Here is a 17,783-nt window from a genome sequence, read left to right as displayed (position 1 = left end):
AGACAAATCTGCACTGGGCGTTGGGACGTCACCTGTCATCAATCTGGTGGCAAGCATATGCTCCTCAGTTGCTGTTATCTCTTGCAGAGGCACAGCTTTTCCTGGTGTGGGCTGCCCAGCAGTGCTCTGCAGATCTTTGGGTGACCCTACAGTCTTCAAGGGAGTGGTGCTTCTGCCCAACGGCACTGAGCTGCCTGTCCCTTCCTCTGTGGGGGCATGTGGAGCTGGAGACAGCGTGGCTGTGCCTGGTCCATATGAGTCACTCCCAAACCCTGCGGTCACTGTCCTTCCCGCCCATCCAGAGGTGCTGCTGTCAGGGTGGAGAGCAGAGGCACCTGTCACTGCCGAGGTCCTGCTGCTGTACCCTCCTCCAGGGACACCATCTGGCAGTAACACATCAGCTACCACACTGGAGACCATCCCCAAGTCCAGCCCCATCGGGGTGTCCTCAGTCGGCAGGACAGCAGTGCCTGTGGTGGCTACAGCAGTGGTGGACACTGTCTCAGCACTGGCCAGGGCTGCATACGGGGTGGTGGGTACACGTGCTGCAGTGCTGACATCCATGGCCGTGCCTGATGTGCCTGGAGCTGCTGCAGTGGAGGCGTGGAGCTGAGAGGTGACACGGGGAAGGTTGACAGCTGCGTCTCTGTGCAGCCCATCTCCAGATGTTCCAGGGGCTGTGGCCTCACTGACAACGTCAATGGCAGGAGGAGTGATTGTTGCAGAGGCTGTGCCTGGGGGGATCATGGTCCCTGATTTCTGTGTTCCAACATGATGCGGAGACCCTGTGGTTGCTGGCACAGTGGGAGATGTGACACGGTCAGGCGTGGTTGGTGCAGGCTCGGTGTTCCCTGCAGTGATGCTGGCTGCTGTGACAAGAGGAGAGGTGGCCTCATCCAGCCCTGCTGTCACCTCCTGGGACTGGCGCACAGCGGCTGTGTGCAGCTCAGCTGGGATCCAGGTGAGGGAGTGGGGTGATGTCCCTGTGCTGCGTTGGACATCAGACAGCACCACGGTCTGTGCTGTCCCTGGTGTCCTCTCTGTGGTGCCAACACGGTGAGGCTGCACCAACCCATCGTTATCAGTCGCTGTGCTGGTGGCTGAGGACGGTGCTTTTGTTCCCAGCACCAGAGGAGTTGCAGGGACATGTATCAGTGCAGGAGACAAATCTGCACTGGGCGTTGGGACGTCCCCTGTCATCAATCTGGTGGCAAGCATATGCTCCTCAGTCACTGTTATCCCTTGCAAAGGGAGAGCTGATCCTGGTGTGAGCTTCGCAGCGGTGCTCTGCAGAGCACTGTGTTCTCCCTCAGACTTCATGGGAGTGGTGATGCTGCCCAGTGGCACTGGGGGGCCTGTCCTGTTCTCCATAGGTACACGTGGAGCTGGGGACAGTGTGGTTGTGTCTAGCTCTGTATGCCTGTTCCCATGGGTAACAGCCATTGTGTGCCCTGTAGGCACAGGGGATGAGATCTGAGTGGTGCCAGGAGCCATGGGGACACTGGCCGTCCAGTCATTTTGTTTTGCGTAGGCAATCCCTGCCTGGGGACTGTCCCATCCTGACACCCCTCCAGAGACTGCTGCACTAGAAGGCATGTCCTGCTCCTTGCTGGGGCTCATGGGGTCCAGTGCTGCCAGCACCATCTGTGGCACTGCACTGCCTGTGAGGAGACAGAAAGCAATTCCACCCATACCAACCCCTGAGTATGCTGCTCACCCAAGCACTGGATTGAGCTCTCTGGCGGGCAGCGATCAGCTCCAACCTAGCATTACCTGAACCATCTCCGAGGACAGAAGGCTGCTCTGTTCGGCCAGGGGTCAGCTGGCACATGCCCAGCTCGGGCACAGTGGGTGACATATCCCGAAGTTGCTCGGCACTGATGCTGTCAGGCACGCGGGAGCTGCCAACCGGCTCTGCTGGGTCCTGTGCTGGGACAAGGGGCCCCATGCCTGCTGCTCCCGCATTCCCTAGTGGGGCTTGGGTGTGAGCAAGGGCAGGCTGAGCAACAAGCCCTTTGCTTCCCACTGTAATCCATTGGGTGCCCATCTCTCCTCCCCACCATGCAGGCTGCTGCAGGACAGATCCCCGTGCCTCCTTGGCACCGTGGTGTGTCCGGCTGCCCCGGTGACGCAGACGACCCCGGCACTCACCTGGCAGCACCCAGAGTCCCCAAAGCACCCAGCTCCACAGCAGCTGCCCCATGGTGTGGCCACAATGGCTCCCAGCACCGCTGGCACCTCCTCGCTGTCTGAGGACCAGTGATGCAATGAGGCGGCTCCTCCGGTGAGCACTGCCCTGTGCCAGCCCTCCTCCAGCTGCCACTGCCATATGGGGATGCCACATGCCACCAAAAACTCCCCAAGCCCATAGAGACAGCCATGCCCCAGCCCTGAGGGTGTGCTGGTGGCTGGGGTTATCTTTTTAGTCAATGCGTTAGCTATGAGGAGGTTTTAAGACCATGTATAGGGTGAACCCGCAGCTGACACCTCAAGGTTAAGATACACTTAGAGCTGATCACCTCTTGAGACCACTCAATGGCCTGCGAAAGGCCACAGGATGGCAAAGGGGGCTCAGGTCTCTAAGACTGCAGGGAGGGGGTGCTCGCCAAAACCCCACTGCCCACCCCACCTTGTTTGCTGCCAGGTCCCAGTCACGCTTGGCCAGGTAGACAATAACCCCCAGAACCCGTGGGCCTGCCGCCAAGGAGGAACAAGGAAGGGAGTACCTGCCTTGGGGTCCTGCGCTGCTTAACCCTTCCCCATCCCCTGGGGCACTGCACTGCCCCCCAGGATGCACAGAGACCGAGCAGCGCTCATCTCGCCCCCACCTGGCCCCCAGTAGTGCCCACCCCACCGACCCCATGCCCCCAGAAGTGGGGGGCATTGTGCTAAGGGCCCATGACCTCAACATGGCCGTTGCGTGCAGGGGGTTATCTGCACCATCGGTGTGTATCCATTGCAAACACCCACGCAGATCCGGGCTGGGGGGGGGGGGGGCGGGGGGAAGAGAGGGGTGGTTCCATGCAGGCTGGGCCGTGCCTTGCTTGCAGGTCACCTTAAACCAGGGAAATGCAGTGAGATGCACCCAACAGCCCCCCTGCACCCATCGTTCCCCCCTGGGGACCACCAACGCCATACCTCACACCCGTGCTCACACACCCAGGTTTGGGCACCGAGGTCCCCCTTCCCCTCTGCGAGGTGGCACCTCGGGACACCCAGGCAATGCATTCCAACAACGCTTTGGGTGCACCGAGTGCCACCCCCAACCCCCGCTCCCCAGCACCTGGCTGCGGCTCGGCGGTGCCATGCGGTTGCACAACCCCTTTGTTGTGTGGGTGGGGGAAGAGATGCAGGGCTCGCCGCTCCCTGCCTGGGCATGAGTCACACAGTGCTCCAGGCACATCTGCTGCGGGGCGCGGGGGTGGCACGGCCTCGGCAGGGTACAGGGGGCACTGGGGCCGTGCCATGGGGTCACCCCAGTGTGCGCCACAGGAGCATGCGTGAGTCCTTCCTGCGTGCATCAGGAATGCCTGTGTGTGCTGGCAGCAACCCAGGAGCTGGGCACGAGCACCCTCCTCCTTTCCATTGATTATTTTTATATATATAGATATATAATATAATATATATATATTAAAATTACATTTCTCTTTACAAAAACAATTCGACATCAGGCCAAGGGATGGAGCTCATCTCCTCAGCCAGGGCGCAGACCCCCCAGACACAGGGTCTGTGGCATAGTCTTAACTGTTGGCAGGATCCTTTTTGGGGTTGCCCCCATCCCCCAGGTGGGGCTCAGTCCAGAGTCCAGCAGCAGATGGTGGGATCGGGGTGGTGACCCCGCAGTGAGACGCCTGCTCTGGGTCCGGTATCGCTCACCTGGTTCCTGCTGTCACCGCCTGCAAGGAGAGCATATGAGATCAGGGGGTGACAGAGTTGGATCCCATCCCCAGAATAATATTCATGGACCTACTTCTGCCTGGAGGAGCTGTAGGGGTCAAGGAGGTGGGAGCTGGCCTGCGCCAGGTTCCAGTCGAACATCTCCAGCACCCGGTGACACTCCACACGGGACTTCAGCCCCAGGCAGAAGAGCTGCTCCACCTGCAAGGGGACACAGGGCATAAGGATCAGGGTGCCAGGGATTGTTCCCACCCTGCTGGCAGCAGGTGCTGCAGCATGCTGTACCTTCAAGTACTGGATGGCACGTTGAACATTCCAGCCGTGGTTCTGCAGGGCTGCCTGGCACTCCTCGGTGGTGACGCCATGCACTGTGTCCTGAACCTGGGGAAGAATGGAGGTCACTGTGTGTTACTGTGGGCAGCAGAGTTGGGGGGTCAGGGAGACACTATGGCTGCCACCCCCAAGACTCCATTCCCAATCAGGAGTTGGGCACCAGCAATGGGGTGTCAACATGGTGTTTCTGCCTCCTGGGCTGGGGTGACAGTCACCTTCCTCTTAGACCCATGGGTCTAACTGTGGGTAGGGCTAATTTGGGTTAAAAGGGCCCTCAATCCCCACGTGGGAGCTGCAATGACACTCCTGCATGTCTTCAACCCTCTGCGGGTTGAACACTGGGAAACAGATGCACGGGGTGGGGATACCTGTTGCCAACGGCCACCTGGACAAAAGTCACCACGTCCCTCCTTACCAGCCGGATCTTCTCCGAGGGACGATAACCATCTGGCCCATCATATACGATTTTCTGGAGGCTGCAGGAAGCTTTCACCAAACACTTGGGCCCGAGATTGCTGTTGTTGGACGAGAAGTTGGCCTTGTAGTCAGGCTGCTGCTGCACCATGGGCCGGACGGTGGCCGTGGTGACCATGCGGGATGCTGGTGCCTCTTCAGGGCTTTTGGCCTCCTTGAAAAACTTCTCATACTTGTCCAGGTAGGCAGGGCGCTCGGGCAGCAGGTAATAGTGGGTGCTGCTGACCTTCTGCCCATCCTTCACAATGGGCAGGATGCAAGGCCCCTTGGAGCAGTCCTTGCCCTGTGCCTGGATCACTTTGGGGGTAGCGTATTTGGGGTCCAGGGCAAAGCTCTGCGTGGTGGGCATGGGTTTCCCCGGCGATGTGGACAGGCAAGAGCAGAGGGCAGCCCGCTGCTGTGGGGAGCCCACCTGCAGGGCCATGGGGCTGGGCGTCCGTGAAGTGGGCTGTGACAGTGGGTCCCGAGGGGGGATTTGGGGTGGCCGGTCCTCTTCGCCCCCCGAGGCTGGGGACAGCTCCCCAGACCAACGCCCAGGTTCATTGCGGCGCAGCGGCCGAGGAGGGATGGGAACACGGGGTGGGATTTGGGGTTTGTCATCAGCCAGGCACGCGGATGGCCCCCGGGGCACGTTGAACCTCTTCATGCACTCCTGCTGCAGCTCCTGGAAGATCTCAGTAGTCTGCATCAGGCTGGGTTGCTTGGTGTCCTTGGGGGGCAGGAAGAGGTTGTCCTCCAGCCCCGCCGCCCGCTCACCCTCATCCACAAAGCCGTAGTTGGTTTCACCCCGCTCACGTGCCCTGGGAAGGCCAGCACGGCTGCCCCGTCGCCCCAGGGGGCTGTTGATGGAGCACACCTCGAAGTCATCCTCGTCCTGTGCCACGTCATCGTAGGCGGGCGGTGGGGGCAAGGGCCGGGCGTCCCAGTCCACCACCGGCGTGGGGTGGAGGGGCCGGGGCAGGGCCCGTGTGGGGCTTTGCGGGGGGGTTTTGTCCAGCAGCGAGAAGGCTTCCATAGCCAGTTTGGCGAGGGAGGGGGCCGTCAGCTCCCCCACGGGCGAAGGGGTAGTGGGGGGCACCTCCTCCCCAAAGTCAATGAGGGTCACCTCGCCGCTCGTTGGTCCCTCACTGGGTGACCGGCTGGGTTGCCGCTCGCCCACCTTGGTGCCCGGCACGCGGGCAGAGGGCTTAGCAAGCCGCAGGCCCTTCCCTGGACCTGGCTTCTTCAGGCAGAGCTTTCGGAGGCCTGCCGACAGGCCCTCGTCCTCCTCACTGACTGGGTCGTAGGAGGGCTCTAGGAAACAAAGAAGAAAGCAGTGAGTATCCCACTACGCTACCCACCAATATACCCATCCCATGTCCCCAGCTGCTGCCAATCTTAGAGGTGACTCCAAACCCTAACTCCTTCCCAAAGCCACACACAGTAAGACTCCAGAAAGCTCCCCACAGCCCCATGGCACAGCAGCCTCAGCCACCCCTCACCCTGCTCTGTGGGCAGGGTCCATGGTGAGCCAGGACGTGAGGACGCCCCTGCTCCACTGTCACCCCAGTGCATGCCATTTCTGGAGCCCGGGGACACAGTCCACAGGGAGCAGAGCCATGCTGTCACCCCCAGGTGCCCAGCAGCACCCACATGTGCCATCGGTGAGAGCAAGAGCCGAGCACACAGCACACCCTGAGTACCTTGAAAGAAAGGAGCTAAGAGAGAAGAGAAGGTGCAGGAGCAGGACTGGCGGCTCCCAGAACAGCCCGACTTACTGGTAAGCAGGATGGAAGGCTGAGGCGGGCGTGGAGGCGGCTGCCCTGCGGGAGGAGAAGAGAGAGCCCGAGAGCAGGCGGGACGCAGGGTGAGCGCGCGGAGCAGGCGGCAGCCGGGGCGGCTGTTAGCAGGAGCATGGCGCATGCTTTGTCCCCCTGCACCGCTATGGACAGCAGCAGGTGCCGGTGGCTGCCCCAGTGGGTCGCGGGGTTGGGGGGTACAGAACTTGCACTGTGTTGGCTGCAACCGCACCAGTGAGCCGCTCTGCCCCGTAATGGGGAGCCCTGCCCCGGGAGGGGACGAGGGGCCCGGCCGAAGGCCAGCAGGGCAGAGTCCAGTCCAGAGGGGCCGGGCAGAGCCGCCCACACTGCTGGCAGTGGCACCGGGCAGGGTGACAGCGTGTGCTGGATCCCCACCACCAGGGCTGCAACAAGCAAACGGCAGCAGAGAGACAGAGCAGAGGGGACAGAGGGATAGTCCTGCCCGCCACCCAGGCAGAAGGGTGCTCAGAAGGGACTTGGTGCAGCTCACAGGTCAGAAGTGGGGGGCGAAGGGGTGAAGACACTTACTTTTAGCCCTTCCTGGGAGCTGGGTGGGTCTGGCAGCGCTCAGGTCCACTCCTAAAACATCAGGAGGGTCCATGGGATTTCCCAGGTACAGCCTGGGGGAGAAAGAAGAGAGCAGCAGGGGATCAGCAGGATGTTGCACCTCTCTGGGCACACGGGACACGCCTGGTTATACATTCTGTACACTGCAACGTACAGTAGGGGGCTCACCCTGCCCCTTGCTGCAGGATGGTGACCCCACAGCTCCATGGAGAGAGGTATATCCCAACTGCTGCGTCCCTGTGATGCCAAGCACCCATATGCTGCATTTTATGAGGCTTCTGGCTCTACAGCACAGCCCCTGGTGCCGTCCCAGTGTCACCCATCCCCTCTCTGCCTCCGGCACAGGGCACCCACACATGGGGTACCAAACCCAGAGCAGTACGGCGGGAGGCCCGGGCGAGCCATCGCAAGCCAGGCATGGCGAGGCAGAGAGCCGGCGCAGCCCGAAGGCCTGGGTGTGTGCCGAGCTCGGTGCGTTCTCTGCGGCCCGGACGGCACGTACCCAGGGCGCGTGCCCACGCAGCGGGGCGCGGGGAGGCCTGCCAGGGCACGAGGCATGTCCGTGCGCCCGGCGCCTCGACAAAGCACTCCGGGGGCCGCCTGCACAGCTCCGGTGCTGGGAGCCCTGCTGTATTGGAGCTGCGGTGCCGTGGGTACCACCATTGCATGAGGTGTGGGTGCAGTGCAGGCTTTGTGTCTGCATCTCGTTCCTCCCCTAATAGCCCTCCACATCCCCCCTCCCCGAAGTTGGGGGAGAATCCACAGAGAGCTATAACCGTGCCCACAGCTTCCTGGGGTCTGCTGCACCTCAGGATCCAATGCACCACGCCCAGCCTCAACGCTGCCCCAGTCCTCTTCCAGCCCTGCTCCCATTACAAACCAAACAGGGTAAACTCTTGGTAGATCGCGGGGAGAAGAAAATATAAGTTATTTCTATATAAAGTACCAGCAGATGTGATACTGTCACCTCTGGGTGACACTTCCCTTGTCCCAGCGCTGCCAAGCACCAAGGGGTCTGCGGGCCTGGGAGAAGGGCTCCGTGCCCAGCCCAGCCCCGTGTCCCCACGCACGCTCCATCCCATGCAGCACCCGACCCCATTAGTGAGAAGAGGCGAGGGGGTTAGTCAAGCTGCGAGGACCCTGCCCAGAGCTGTCCCCAGCACAGCAAGGAAGAAGAGGAGTTGTAAGGGAGGAAGGCCAAGCTCGCTCCTTGCAGGGGGGAGGCAGGGGGTGAGGGGGTTGCAGAGAAGACAGAAAGTTTCTTACTCATCAATTTTATCGGGAAACCCCCAGCACTGCTGAGGGTTGGTGTCTCCATGGCCTGTGTGGATGAAGCTGTTTTTAAGCGGCTGGCTGATGTCATGGGCCGACAGCCCCGCCACCGAGGTCACCGTGTTGCGGGGGAACTGGCCCACTTTTAGGGTCCGCTTATTCTGACCCCGCCACCAGTAATTCTCGGCCCTAAGGAATAAAAAGGACCTTCGTTACTGAGGATGGCGTGGGGAGGGTGGCAAGACCCCAGAGGGTGGCGATGGGAGGGGGACAGAACCCTGCCCCAGTGACACAGGAGGAGCTAAGTGACTCAGCCTGTGACACGCAGGCAGGCAGTGGCACGGCTAGGGAGGGTGCCCAGATCCTAATCTTGAGCCCTGGACCACCCCAGGCACCAGAATGCCAGGAGGGGGGCAGAAACCAGCACATAGGGGATGGAGGTGAGTGAGGAGCAGAGCTCCTTGTAGGGTGCGTCCATGCACACCCCGAGATGCTCAGGAGCCCTGGGCATGGGGCTGTCACTGAGGATGGAAGAAGCAATGGCCATGGGACCAAGAGTCTGGGTGCTGATGCTGAATCCCCAGATATCCCAGTGCCCATGTGGGAAACCAAAGTGGGGACATCAGGCTGTGGGATCTCCCTTTCTTCCTTCCTCCCTATCAGTGGGAGTCCCATGAGGGGTGAGCTCCCTCTGACTATCTGGAGGACACTGGGGTCCCAGTGGAGCCCAGCGCCGCCCCAGGACACAACTACCGCTGGGGGGCACAGCCATAGGAGGGGACAAACCCAGAAAGCGAACTCCAGGGAGGCCCCCCCAAGCAGCACCCCCCAGCCTTTCCCAATCCTGCACACCCCCCCCCTCCTGCACCCCATGCACTGGGGGACGCCCGCAGCCCCGCTCTCCTCAGGCAGGCAGCGGAGCCGCGCAGGGGGTGGCACAGCTGCCGGCGCTGCCAACCCGGCGAGGCTGGCACGGGCCCCGCGGTTTCCTGGAGTCACCTGTGAGTCACCAGCGGCCACTAGCTCAGCCCTTTTCCTGTTTACCTTCCCCGCTCGCCGCCAGCCAGCCGCATTACTCAGCGCCGGACCCCTGGCGAGGGCACCGGGCACCCTCCCTCGCCCGCAGCGCAGCGGGGCGGGCTGCTGCGTCCCCTCCCGTGAGGTTCCTGCTCCTTCCCCAGCTTCTCGAGCGATGCTGCGGCCAGGCTGCCCCAACCCCGCCGCTCAAACCCCCGGTACAAACCTGCTCCGTGCCCCGCATCCCTGCCGAAAGCCCCCTCCCCGGGCCTTCAGGTAGGTCCTGCCGCCGTGCACATGGAGCCGGGGGCCCCTTCCCCTGCCCACACACACGTACGCACACCCGGCGCTGGTTCAAACGACGTGCAGGGGCTTGAAAAAGGGGTGGGGGGTGTTGACGGTGCCCCAGGGCGGCCTCAACGGGGCCGGATGCAGCCCCCGGAGGAGCCCCCCGCCCACCGCCTCCTCCCTGCCCTGGCACTCCACAAAGGGAAACTGAGGCACGGGGCGAGTGCCCCCACCCCCAACAGCAGCACCACCGCGAAGCCCCACCAGCCCTACTCCACACCCCCAAAGCAGCAGAGCCACCCCGACGCCGCGCCTGCTGGGGAAACTGAGGCATGAGAGGCTGCACGCAGCCCCCCCAGCCCAACGGCACCCCCAGCAGGACCGCATCCCCCCCTCTTGCCCCCACCCCCGTGCCCCTCACCGCTGTGCAGTTCACCCGGGGCCGGCAAGCGGGGCGAGCGCGGCAGCAGCGGCCCCGCAGTGCGCCCGTGATGCACCGGGGACGATATGCACGCAGTGGCGCGGCCGCGCCGCCCTCCGCCGCTCCTTTCCCTCCTTCCCTCCCTCCGCCGACGCCGTTTCCCTTCCCTTCCCCTCCCCTCCCCTCCCTGCAATTAAACCACCGCCAGACCCTGGGCAAGAGTCATCGGGGAGCAGCCGGGGGAGAAAGCTGGTCCCTGCAGCCACACAAATCCGGCCTGATTCACCGTGCCGGAATGCGGGGAGCCAGCCCCAGGGGAGGGGGGCAGAGGGGAGGCTGCGCCTTTCTCTTCGCCTCCACCCCGCTGTGGGGCCAGCAGGGGGGCTGGCACCCTGTGCAACATCGGAGAAAGGGACGCTGAGAGCCTCCAGCGTGTCCCTTGGGGATAGGGATCCTGGAGGGGATGCTCTGAGGATGGGCATCCAGGGACCCGGTGTCACCCACCCTCCCAGCTTGGAGCCAGGGACCTCCAGGGTAGGGAAGGAGGGCGTGGGGCAGGATGGAGCAGCCACTAAGCAAAGCCTCAGAGCAGAAGCAGAGGTGGCACTGAGGCCCTGGTGACAGTGGCACGTCCCCGCTGCTATCAGCAGGGAGCGGCTGCCTGGCAGCTGTGTCCTAGGGCAAGGCCATGGGGTGAGTCAGCGGGGACAGGCGCTGTGGAGCAGCCACGCTGCCCATGTCATGGGGGCACAGAGCCCCAAACTCCCCACTGCTCTGCCCACCGCTCCCCATCCTTGGCTGCCGGCCCCCACCCAGGGGGGCTGTGCTTTTAGGGGCTGTGCTTTACAGGACTGACTCGAGGTCCCCCCCCATGCACTACCTGCCCTCGATGACCGTGATGATGTCGTTCATCTGGATGTGCAGCTTGTCGGGTTCCTCAAAGTCTTGCAGAGCCCTCATGTCGGTGGGCTGGGCCTGCAGGGACGGTGGGGTGAGCACATGGGAGCATCTCCACATCCCCCTTCACTCTGCACTGCAAAGGGGCAATGAGGACCGCCTGAAACCCTCCATCCCACACCTACCTCCACCAGGAAGTCACGCAGGGCCACGAAAGTGGGCCGGTCCTCGGGCTTGTGGGCCCAGCACTGCAGCATGACGTTGTAGACATCCTGGGGACAGTCCTCGGGCCGTGGCAGCCTCTCACCCTCTTTGTCAATCTTGTGTAGGATCTGTGGGGCAAGGCAGTGCCATCACGGGACAGTGCTGGGGACATTTGGTCTGGGGAGCCATAGCATAGATAAGGGGCTTGCTGCACCCACCTGGCTGCCATTGAGGCCAATCCATGGCTCCTGCCCATAGGTGAACATCTCCCATAGTGTCACCCCAAACATCCAAGTATCACTTGCGTGGGAGAAAGTGCGTGTCTTTAGGCTCTCAGGAGCACACCTGCATAGGGAAGGATGTGAGCATCACAAGGGGTGGACCCCCAGATCCCCCTCTCCACATGGACCCCCGGCCCAAGCTCACCAGGCGAAGGGCACCTTACGATGTTCCTGCATCACGTAGTGGTCGTCGTTTTTGGGCAGAGCCCTCATCAGCCCAAAGTCCCCAATCTTGACCTGCTCATTGGAGGCGAGCAGGATGTTGCGGGCAGCCAGGTCTCGGTGGATGAAGCGCTTGGACTCCAGGTAGGCCATACCCTTGGCCACCTGGATGGCGTACTGGCACAGCGTGGAAATGAGAAAATGGCCCTGGTTCTTCCGCAGACGGTCCAGGAGGGAGCCCAGAGGGGCCAGTTCTGTCACCTGGGCAATAGGAAGGGGATAGCAAGGTGGTCAAACTGAGAACATCCCAATTTTGGGCTGCTTTCTGTTCCCCAGTCTTGGCACCACTGGAAAGACTGCAGTGGAGTCCATTGGAGGTGGACTCCATGCCCACCTGGCTCACTTGGCCCCACGCACAGCACCACCGCCCTGCAGGGCTTGCTGACAGCAGCAGCCAAAGGACAAGGCTGGTCCTGCTGGGGACTCACCATCTTCATGGGGTGGGAGAGCACCACGCCGTAGAGGCGGATGAGGTTCTTGTGGTCCAGCGAGTGCATGGCGTTCACCTCGCGGATGAAGTCATCCAGCACCTCCGGCTGGCTCAGCACGTCCGTCTTCAGACACTTCACAGCCACGTTGAGCTACAGCCGAGAGAAGGGGTGAGCCATGGAATGGGGACAACACCTTTCTGGGGGTGTCCCTGTGCCCAGACCCCCACCACTGGCGTAAGGTTTTGCACAGGCTCGTGCCCCTCACCGTCTTGCCAGCAGGTGTGCACCACTCTCCACGACGCACAACACCAAAGGAGCCATCACCCAACTTCTCGAAGAGCGAGAGGTCCCGCTCCCTGATGAGGCAGGTGAGTGAGTGCTGGCCCCCTGTGTCCGGGGGGGGTGGCGTTGGGGGCTTGCGGAAGGTGCTGTGGGGCTGAGGAGGCAGCTCCGAGTCGGGGCGCTTCCCACTGAACACCTGCAGTGTGCAGAAGGGCAAGATGTGGGCTTGGAGACACCCACAAGTCCTCCCTCCCATCGGTGGTGGCCAGAGCCTGCCTCAGGTTCCCCTTCCCACCGGTGAGAGCTCTTGGTGCCTTGCTGGTGCCAGGCAGATGGGTCGCCCCGTCCACCTCTTTGGCTCTGCACATGCCGTTCCTTCTGAAACCTACTGATGACCCCACGTGGTGTTTCCCCAGCGGGCGGCGTGCTGAGCAGCACTTCTAGATGGACGGAAGAGGCTGCCCTCCAGCAGCCAGAGGTCCCGGGCTCTCCTCGGCCAGGCTGTGGGCACACGATGTGCCTGGGCACCGTTCCAAGAGAAACCTCCAGCGCAGTGACACATCCCTGCAGCAACGTGGGCCTTGCGACACGCGCTGCTGCTGCCAGCTGCCCAGAGGGGTTGGGGACCGGCTCTCCTCCCCACCAGCTGGCACTGGGCACATCGCCCACGGGAAGGGGTCTGTCCTGGCTCACAGCTGGGGCAGCTGGCACCCGCACGGGGGCCGGGGCAGGCATGTGGCTGCGGTGGGAGGTGGCATTTCTCTGCCCGGCACAAGGCTGAGTCGCCTTCTATTAAAAGCCAGGCACAGCTTGGCTCAGCCCAGATGAGTCACAGAAGGGAGAGGCCACGACCCAGCGCCCAGCTGGCGAGCACACAGGCCATCTGAGGCTGTGAGGGTGCCCAAGGGTGCAGCATCACTGTTATTAGGGAAGGGTCCCTGGATCCCCCGCCCTAGTGCTGCTGGGAGCCGAGGCAGGCAGAGGGCTGCGCAGCCCACAGGGCTGGCTGAGGCTCTGCTACTAATTAGCTCTGAATAAGTTTCTTGGAAAAAGAGGCAAATCACAGGAGGGGAATGAATTTCCTGAGTGCCGATCCCAGCTGAGAAGTGACCCAAGAGCTGCGTAGGGCTGAGGCATGTTAGCCATACCTTGCTCATCCAAGATTTCCGCTTGCACATGGCTTTCCTCCGCTTCACTGCCTCCCACAGCCGCCGCTGGCCTATGAGATACAGGGACCGTCACTGACACAGGGTCCTTCTTGAGAAGAACCACCCTTCAGCCCTTGGGACCACGTGTTCCTCCGCGCTCCCCAAAAGAAGCAGCCACAGAGGGGTACAGGGGGAGGTTGAGGGAGGAGGATGTACCCACCGGGGCGCCCCATGCCAATCTTCTCCAGATCCTCATTTTTGACGTACTCGAAGTGGGACAGGCGGGTGACGTTGAGTTCATCCCGGATGCGCAGGAAGTATTGTTGCAGCTGCAGCTCAGTCAGCAGCTCCAGCAGCCAGTCTGTGCCCTCTTCCGCCTGCATGCTACAGCTCAGCTTCTGCCACACAAGGTGCTGGGTTAGTGGAGACCCTGCACTGCTCCCCAGTGTTCCCAGGAGCCCAGCACTATCCCACCTATGTGCCAGAGGGGCTGGAAGCCGGGGATGCTCCCTGTCCCAGTGGGGATGCTAGAGATACTCATGGGACTCACCTCCTGCAGAGCCCATCCTGGGCTTTCTTCCCTATCAGCAGGACCCATGGAGAAGGGCATGAACCCCATAGTGCCCACAGTCCTAATGAAACACACCCTGTGCTGTATGTACCCAGACAGCAGTGCCAGGAATGAAGAGGCAGAGCCCCAAGGCATGGCACAGATGCCCATAACACTGCCTCCACACTGCATGCTGGCATCTTACAGACATAAGGGACAGTTGCAACTGGCACCACACACACACACGGGGCACGCTCCCTGTACCCAGCTGCTGAGGGCGGAGGTGGCAGCTGTCCCCTGCAGGGACAGACACCTCAGTGCTGTCCTGCTGCCATAAGGCGGTGGCACAGGAGGAGACAGATGGAGATACAGAGCCACGAGTGTGCAGGGAATGAAGGTCTCCAGGGTGTCATCATTACCTCCCTGGAGCTGTGCTGGGGCACAGGATCCCCAACACCATGGATCCTCACATCCCTCAAGTACCCCCCTTGTCGCACCGCACCTCACTGTCCCCTCTCTCCCTCCCCACCATAACCGCAGCCTTCCAGGAAGAAACCCAGCTCAGCTTCCTGCCTCCAGCAGCCAGAGGGGACGTGGGAAAGCCCCCATGCCGGCCCCACAGCAGGGCAGCCCCGTCCATCCTCCTCTTTCCCTGGGGAGACGACGTGGCCCCCGGCCCCCTCACCATCTGTGTCCCAGCTGCGTCACGGCCATCGCAGCCCTCGGCTAAAAATACGGCGGGCACGGGGCACGTGGGGGCACTGCAGCCGAAGGAGCCGCCAGCTCACAGCACGGGGCCATCCGCGGCACCGGGGGGGTGACGGCCACTTACTCGGTAGACGCGGAAGCGGGCGAGGAAGGGGAAAGAACGGCGCAGAGTCTCGAAGCGTCGCATCCTGTTTGGCTGCAGCCTCGGCCCAATGTGCTCAGGGTACCCCTGCGGGTGCCAGCGTCCCTGGGGCACGACGAACGCAGCAGAGCCAGGGGACCTACGGGGGTGTCAGCCCGGCTGGGTGACGGCTTGCTGAATGCCACCCAGGTACGGCCACCCCACACATCCCACAGCAGGCGCAGAGGGCTCGGGGCATCCCTGCTGCACAGGAGCCGGCAGCAGGACGCAGCGCTGCGCTTCTCCTCCTCCTGCTTCCGTCGTGCCCTCCTTCCCGGCCGTCCTGCCCTCCCCTTCCCAAACGCAATGGGGTTGGAGCTGCGGCGTCGGCGCTTTCCCGATCGGTGCCCACGGGTTCGCTCCACGGCAGTTGCTGTCTGTGGGTCCTGGGGCTTCGAGTGGCCGCCCTGCCCAGCTCCTGTCCCAGGAGGGTTTATTTTAGCTGCGCGTTGGCCCGGCTCTGGGCCGTGCACCCAGGGGGCCGGGCTCCGATCAATGTGCTGCTTTCTCTCTTGTTCGGCGGGTGCTCGGCAGCTGCACCGCCTGGGAGAGCGGACCCCGGCTCCCATTGCCATGGAAACTCGCTCCGGCCTTGGGAAAAGCTCCCAGGCCTCAGTTTCCCCCCTCAGGAAGCAAGGCGGGAGGGGGGACATCCGGCCCTGAGCTTCCAAAGGGGAGGCAGTGGGCATGAGGCCAGAGTGACGGGCACCGTGCCGCTGCCCCACAAGCCACAAGGGACAGTGGGTGTGCTGCCAGCTCCATAAACCTACTCGGCTGCCAGACCCTGTGGGGTGCTGGGGGACATAGAGATGGACCCCTCCACAACCATCGGTGTGCCAAGGTGACATGGGACAGGCAGCTCTTGCTGCATTGTGGCCATGCCCAAAGAGCTTCCGCCGTGGCTTCCAATGCTGGGATCCCGGCTGGCACCCGGCACAACGGCCCCATTGAGGAGGGACAGACGGGCACAGTGCCCTCGGCACCAAGCTCTGCCACGCGCCAGCTCTCTGCCCTGGGGACACCGAGGGTGTGGGGGTTCCCTGTCCCACTGTGCAGCCCCCAGCACCCTCTGGTACCTCCAAGCCCTGGACAGCTGCATTCCAGCTGTGCACACCTTGCTTCAGTTCCCCTCCTCGCAATGGGTCTAAGAGCACAGGGCCAACATCACCACCTGAGCCCCCAGCACCCCAGCAGGGTGCGAGCCCCCAGAAACCGTGGGGCACAAACCACAGCCCCCACCACACAAGGAGACAGCTAAGAACCACGGCACAGGGGCAGGGGGACGGATGGCACAGGTACCCACGCACACACCTGCAGCACTGAGATGCACCCTACGTGCACACACGCTCCTGCACGGGCGGTGACGGCTCTCACGTGCGCCCCAGGACCACACGCACGCAATCCTGCAACCACACGCACCACGCACACACCCCGACACGTGCACGACCGCAACCACACCTCCCTCTCCCCTTCCTTGCGTTCAAACACATCACCTCCGTTCAAACACATCACCTCCGCGCACCCCTCCCCAACTCCCCTGCAGCTACCGCCGTGCCCGGGCGCACGTGCACCAACACCCCGAGCACCAACAGCCCACCACCTTCTCCGACTGACGCACGTCTGGCTGTGCGCCCGCACACCGCTCCTGGGCACCGCGGCCATACACCCACGGCACCGCGCAACGTCACGACTCTGCCCACGGGCTCAGCCCCGGGCGGCACACGCAGCGCGGTTGTGACGCGCGCCCTCCCGAGGTGACAAGCGGGGGTGCACAAACACATCCCGACCCCCCTCCGGACCCTTTCCCCGCGTCCCTGCACCCCACACCCCTCGCTCCCACAAGGGGAAACTGAGGCGCGCTACGCGAGTGGTACCGACACGCAGCCAACCCCTTGGGGGGGGGGGGGGAGAGGGGGCGAAGGGACAGACCCGATTTGCACAGGGTGACCCCAGAAAGGGGACACGGGTCCATGCCGCTGCAGATGGCCATCTGCGTGGCTGCCAGCCACCTGTGCTGGGCACCGTGCCCGTCCCGCGGCAGCCCCTCTGTGCCCAACGCGGTGCCAGCACCAGCTGAGCCAGGCTCACACCGTGCCACCAAGAGGGGACAGTGCACGCCTGTGTGAAAACACCTGGGTTCACATCCCAGCACTGTCCCTCAGTAACACAATTCCTCCCCCACCCACATGCCCTGTGCCTCAGTTTCCCCACGCATCAGGGAAGGAGTGCAGCCACGCAGGGCTGCTGCTGTCCCCATGCCAATTTATGGGGAGATGCCATGCAAGGGAGCACCTTCATCACCATCATCGTGAGCCCCCTACGCCATGCCAGCCTCAAATCCACAAGCACCCTGGGGACGCCATGGGGGCCGTGCCACTGCTCCCCCCATCTCCCCCAGCACTGACCCGCCGGCACGCCATGCCCAGAGTGACGTCCTGCTGGGGAGGCAGCCCCGGGCGACTGCTGCCCATCCGTGGGGCTCGCAGCCCGCTGCTGTCCGACAGGCTGTGGGGCAGGGCGGGCAGCATCTCCTCCTCCTCCTCGGCGCTGCTCAGGCGCTGGTAGTCACATCTCTCGCCCATGGCAACGGCGGCGGTTGGGGGGCTCTGCGCCTGCCTGGGGGCGGCGAGGGTTGGAGCCGGGCACGGGATCACATGGCAGAAAGTTGCTGCAGTTCCGGAAAACAGCGAGAGGGTGAAGGTGACCGCGGTGATGGAGGGGAAGAGGGAGGGGGGAGGATGGACGCGTAGGGGAGGGGGAAAGAGAACGAGGAGCCCCCCGGGTACCCATCCTCACCGTGGCACTGCTGTT

The 17,783-nt window shown here is 63.0% G+C and overlaps 1 protein-coding gene across 2 annotated transcripts; it reads right to left on the bottom strand.

The window, feature by feature from the left end:
- Positions 1-3,966: 3,966 nt before the first annotated feature.
- Positions 3,967-17,633, bottom strand: TNK2 (tyrosine kinase non receptor 2; the record flags this gene model as incomplete). 2 transcript variants are annotated; one of them, XM_079539598.1, is made up of 15 exons in its annotated part: positions 3,967-4,098; positions 4,183-4,278; positions 4,646-5,997; positions 6,462-6,506; positions 7,032-7,123; positions 8,337-8,531; positions 10,949-11,043; positions 11,151-11,297; positions 11,388-11,514; positions 11,596-11,873; positions 12,101-12,253; positions 12,369-12,581; positions 13,534-13,604; positions 13,754-13,931; positions 17,378-17,633. In XM_079539598.1, the coding sequence occupies 15 exons, from the start codon at positions 17,552-17,554 to the stop codon at positions 3,967-3,969; spliced, it is 3,351 nt and encodes a 1,116-aa protein (XP_079395724.1). The 2 variants fall into 2 exon arrangements, with proteins under 2 accessions (XP_079395724.1, XP_079395723.1); XM_079539597.1 differs by lacking the exon at positions 17,378-17,633 and adding an exon at positions 14,916-14,978.
- Between the last annotated feature and the right edge of the window lie 150 nt (positions 17,634-17,783).

This window comes from Tetrao urogallus (assembly GCF_951394365.1).
Source record: "Tetrao urogallus genome assembly, chromosome: 9".
In the NCBI taxonomy this organism is placed as follows: Eukaryota; Metazoa; Chordata; class Aves; order Galliformes; family Phasianidae; genus Tetrao; species Tetrao urogallus.
This window is presented reverse-complemented; position numbering and strand designations above follow the sequence as displayed.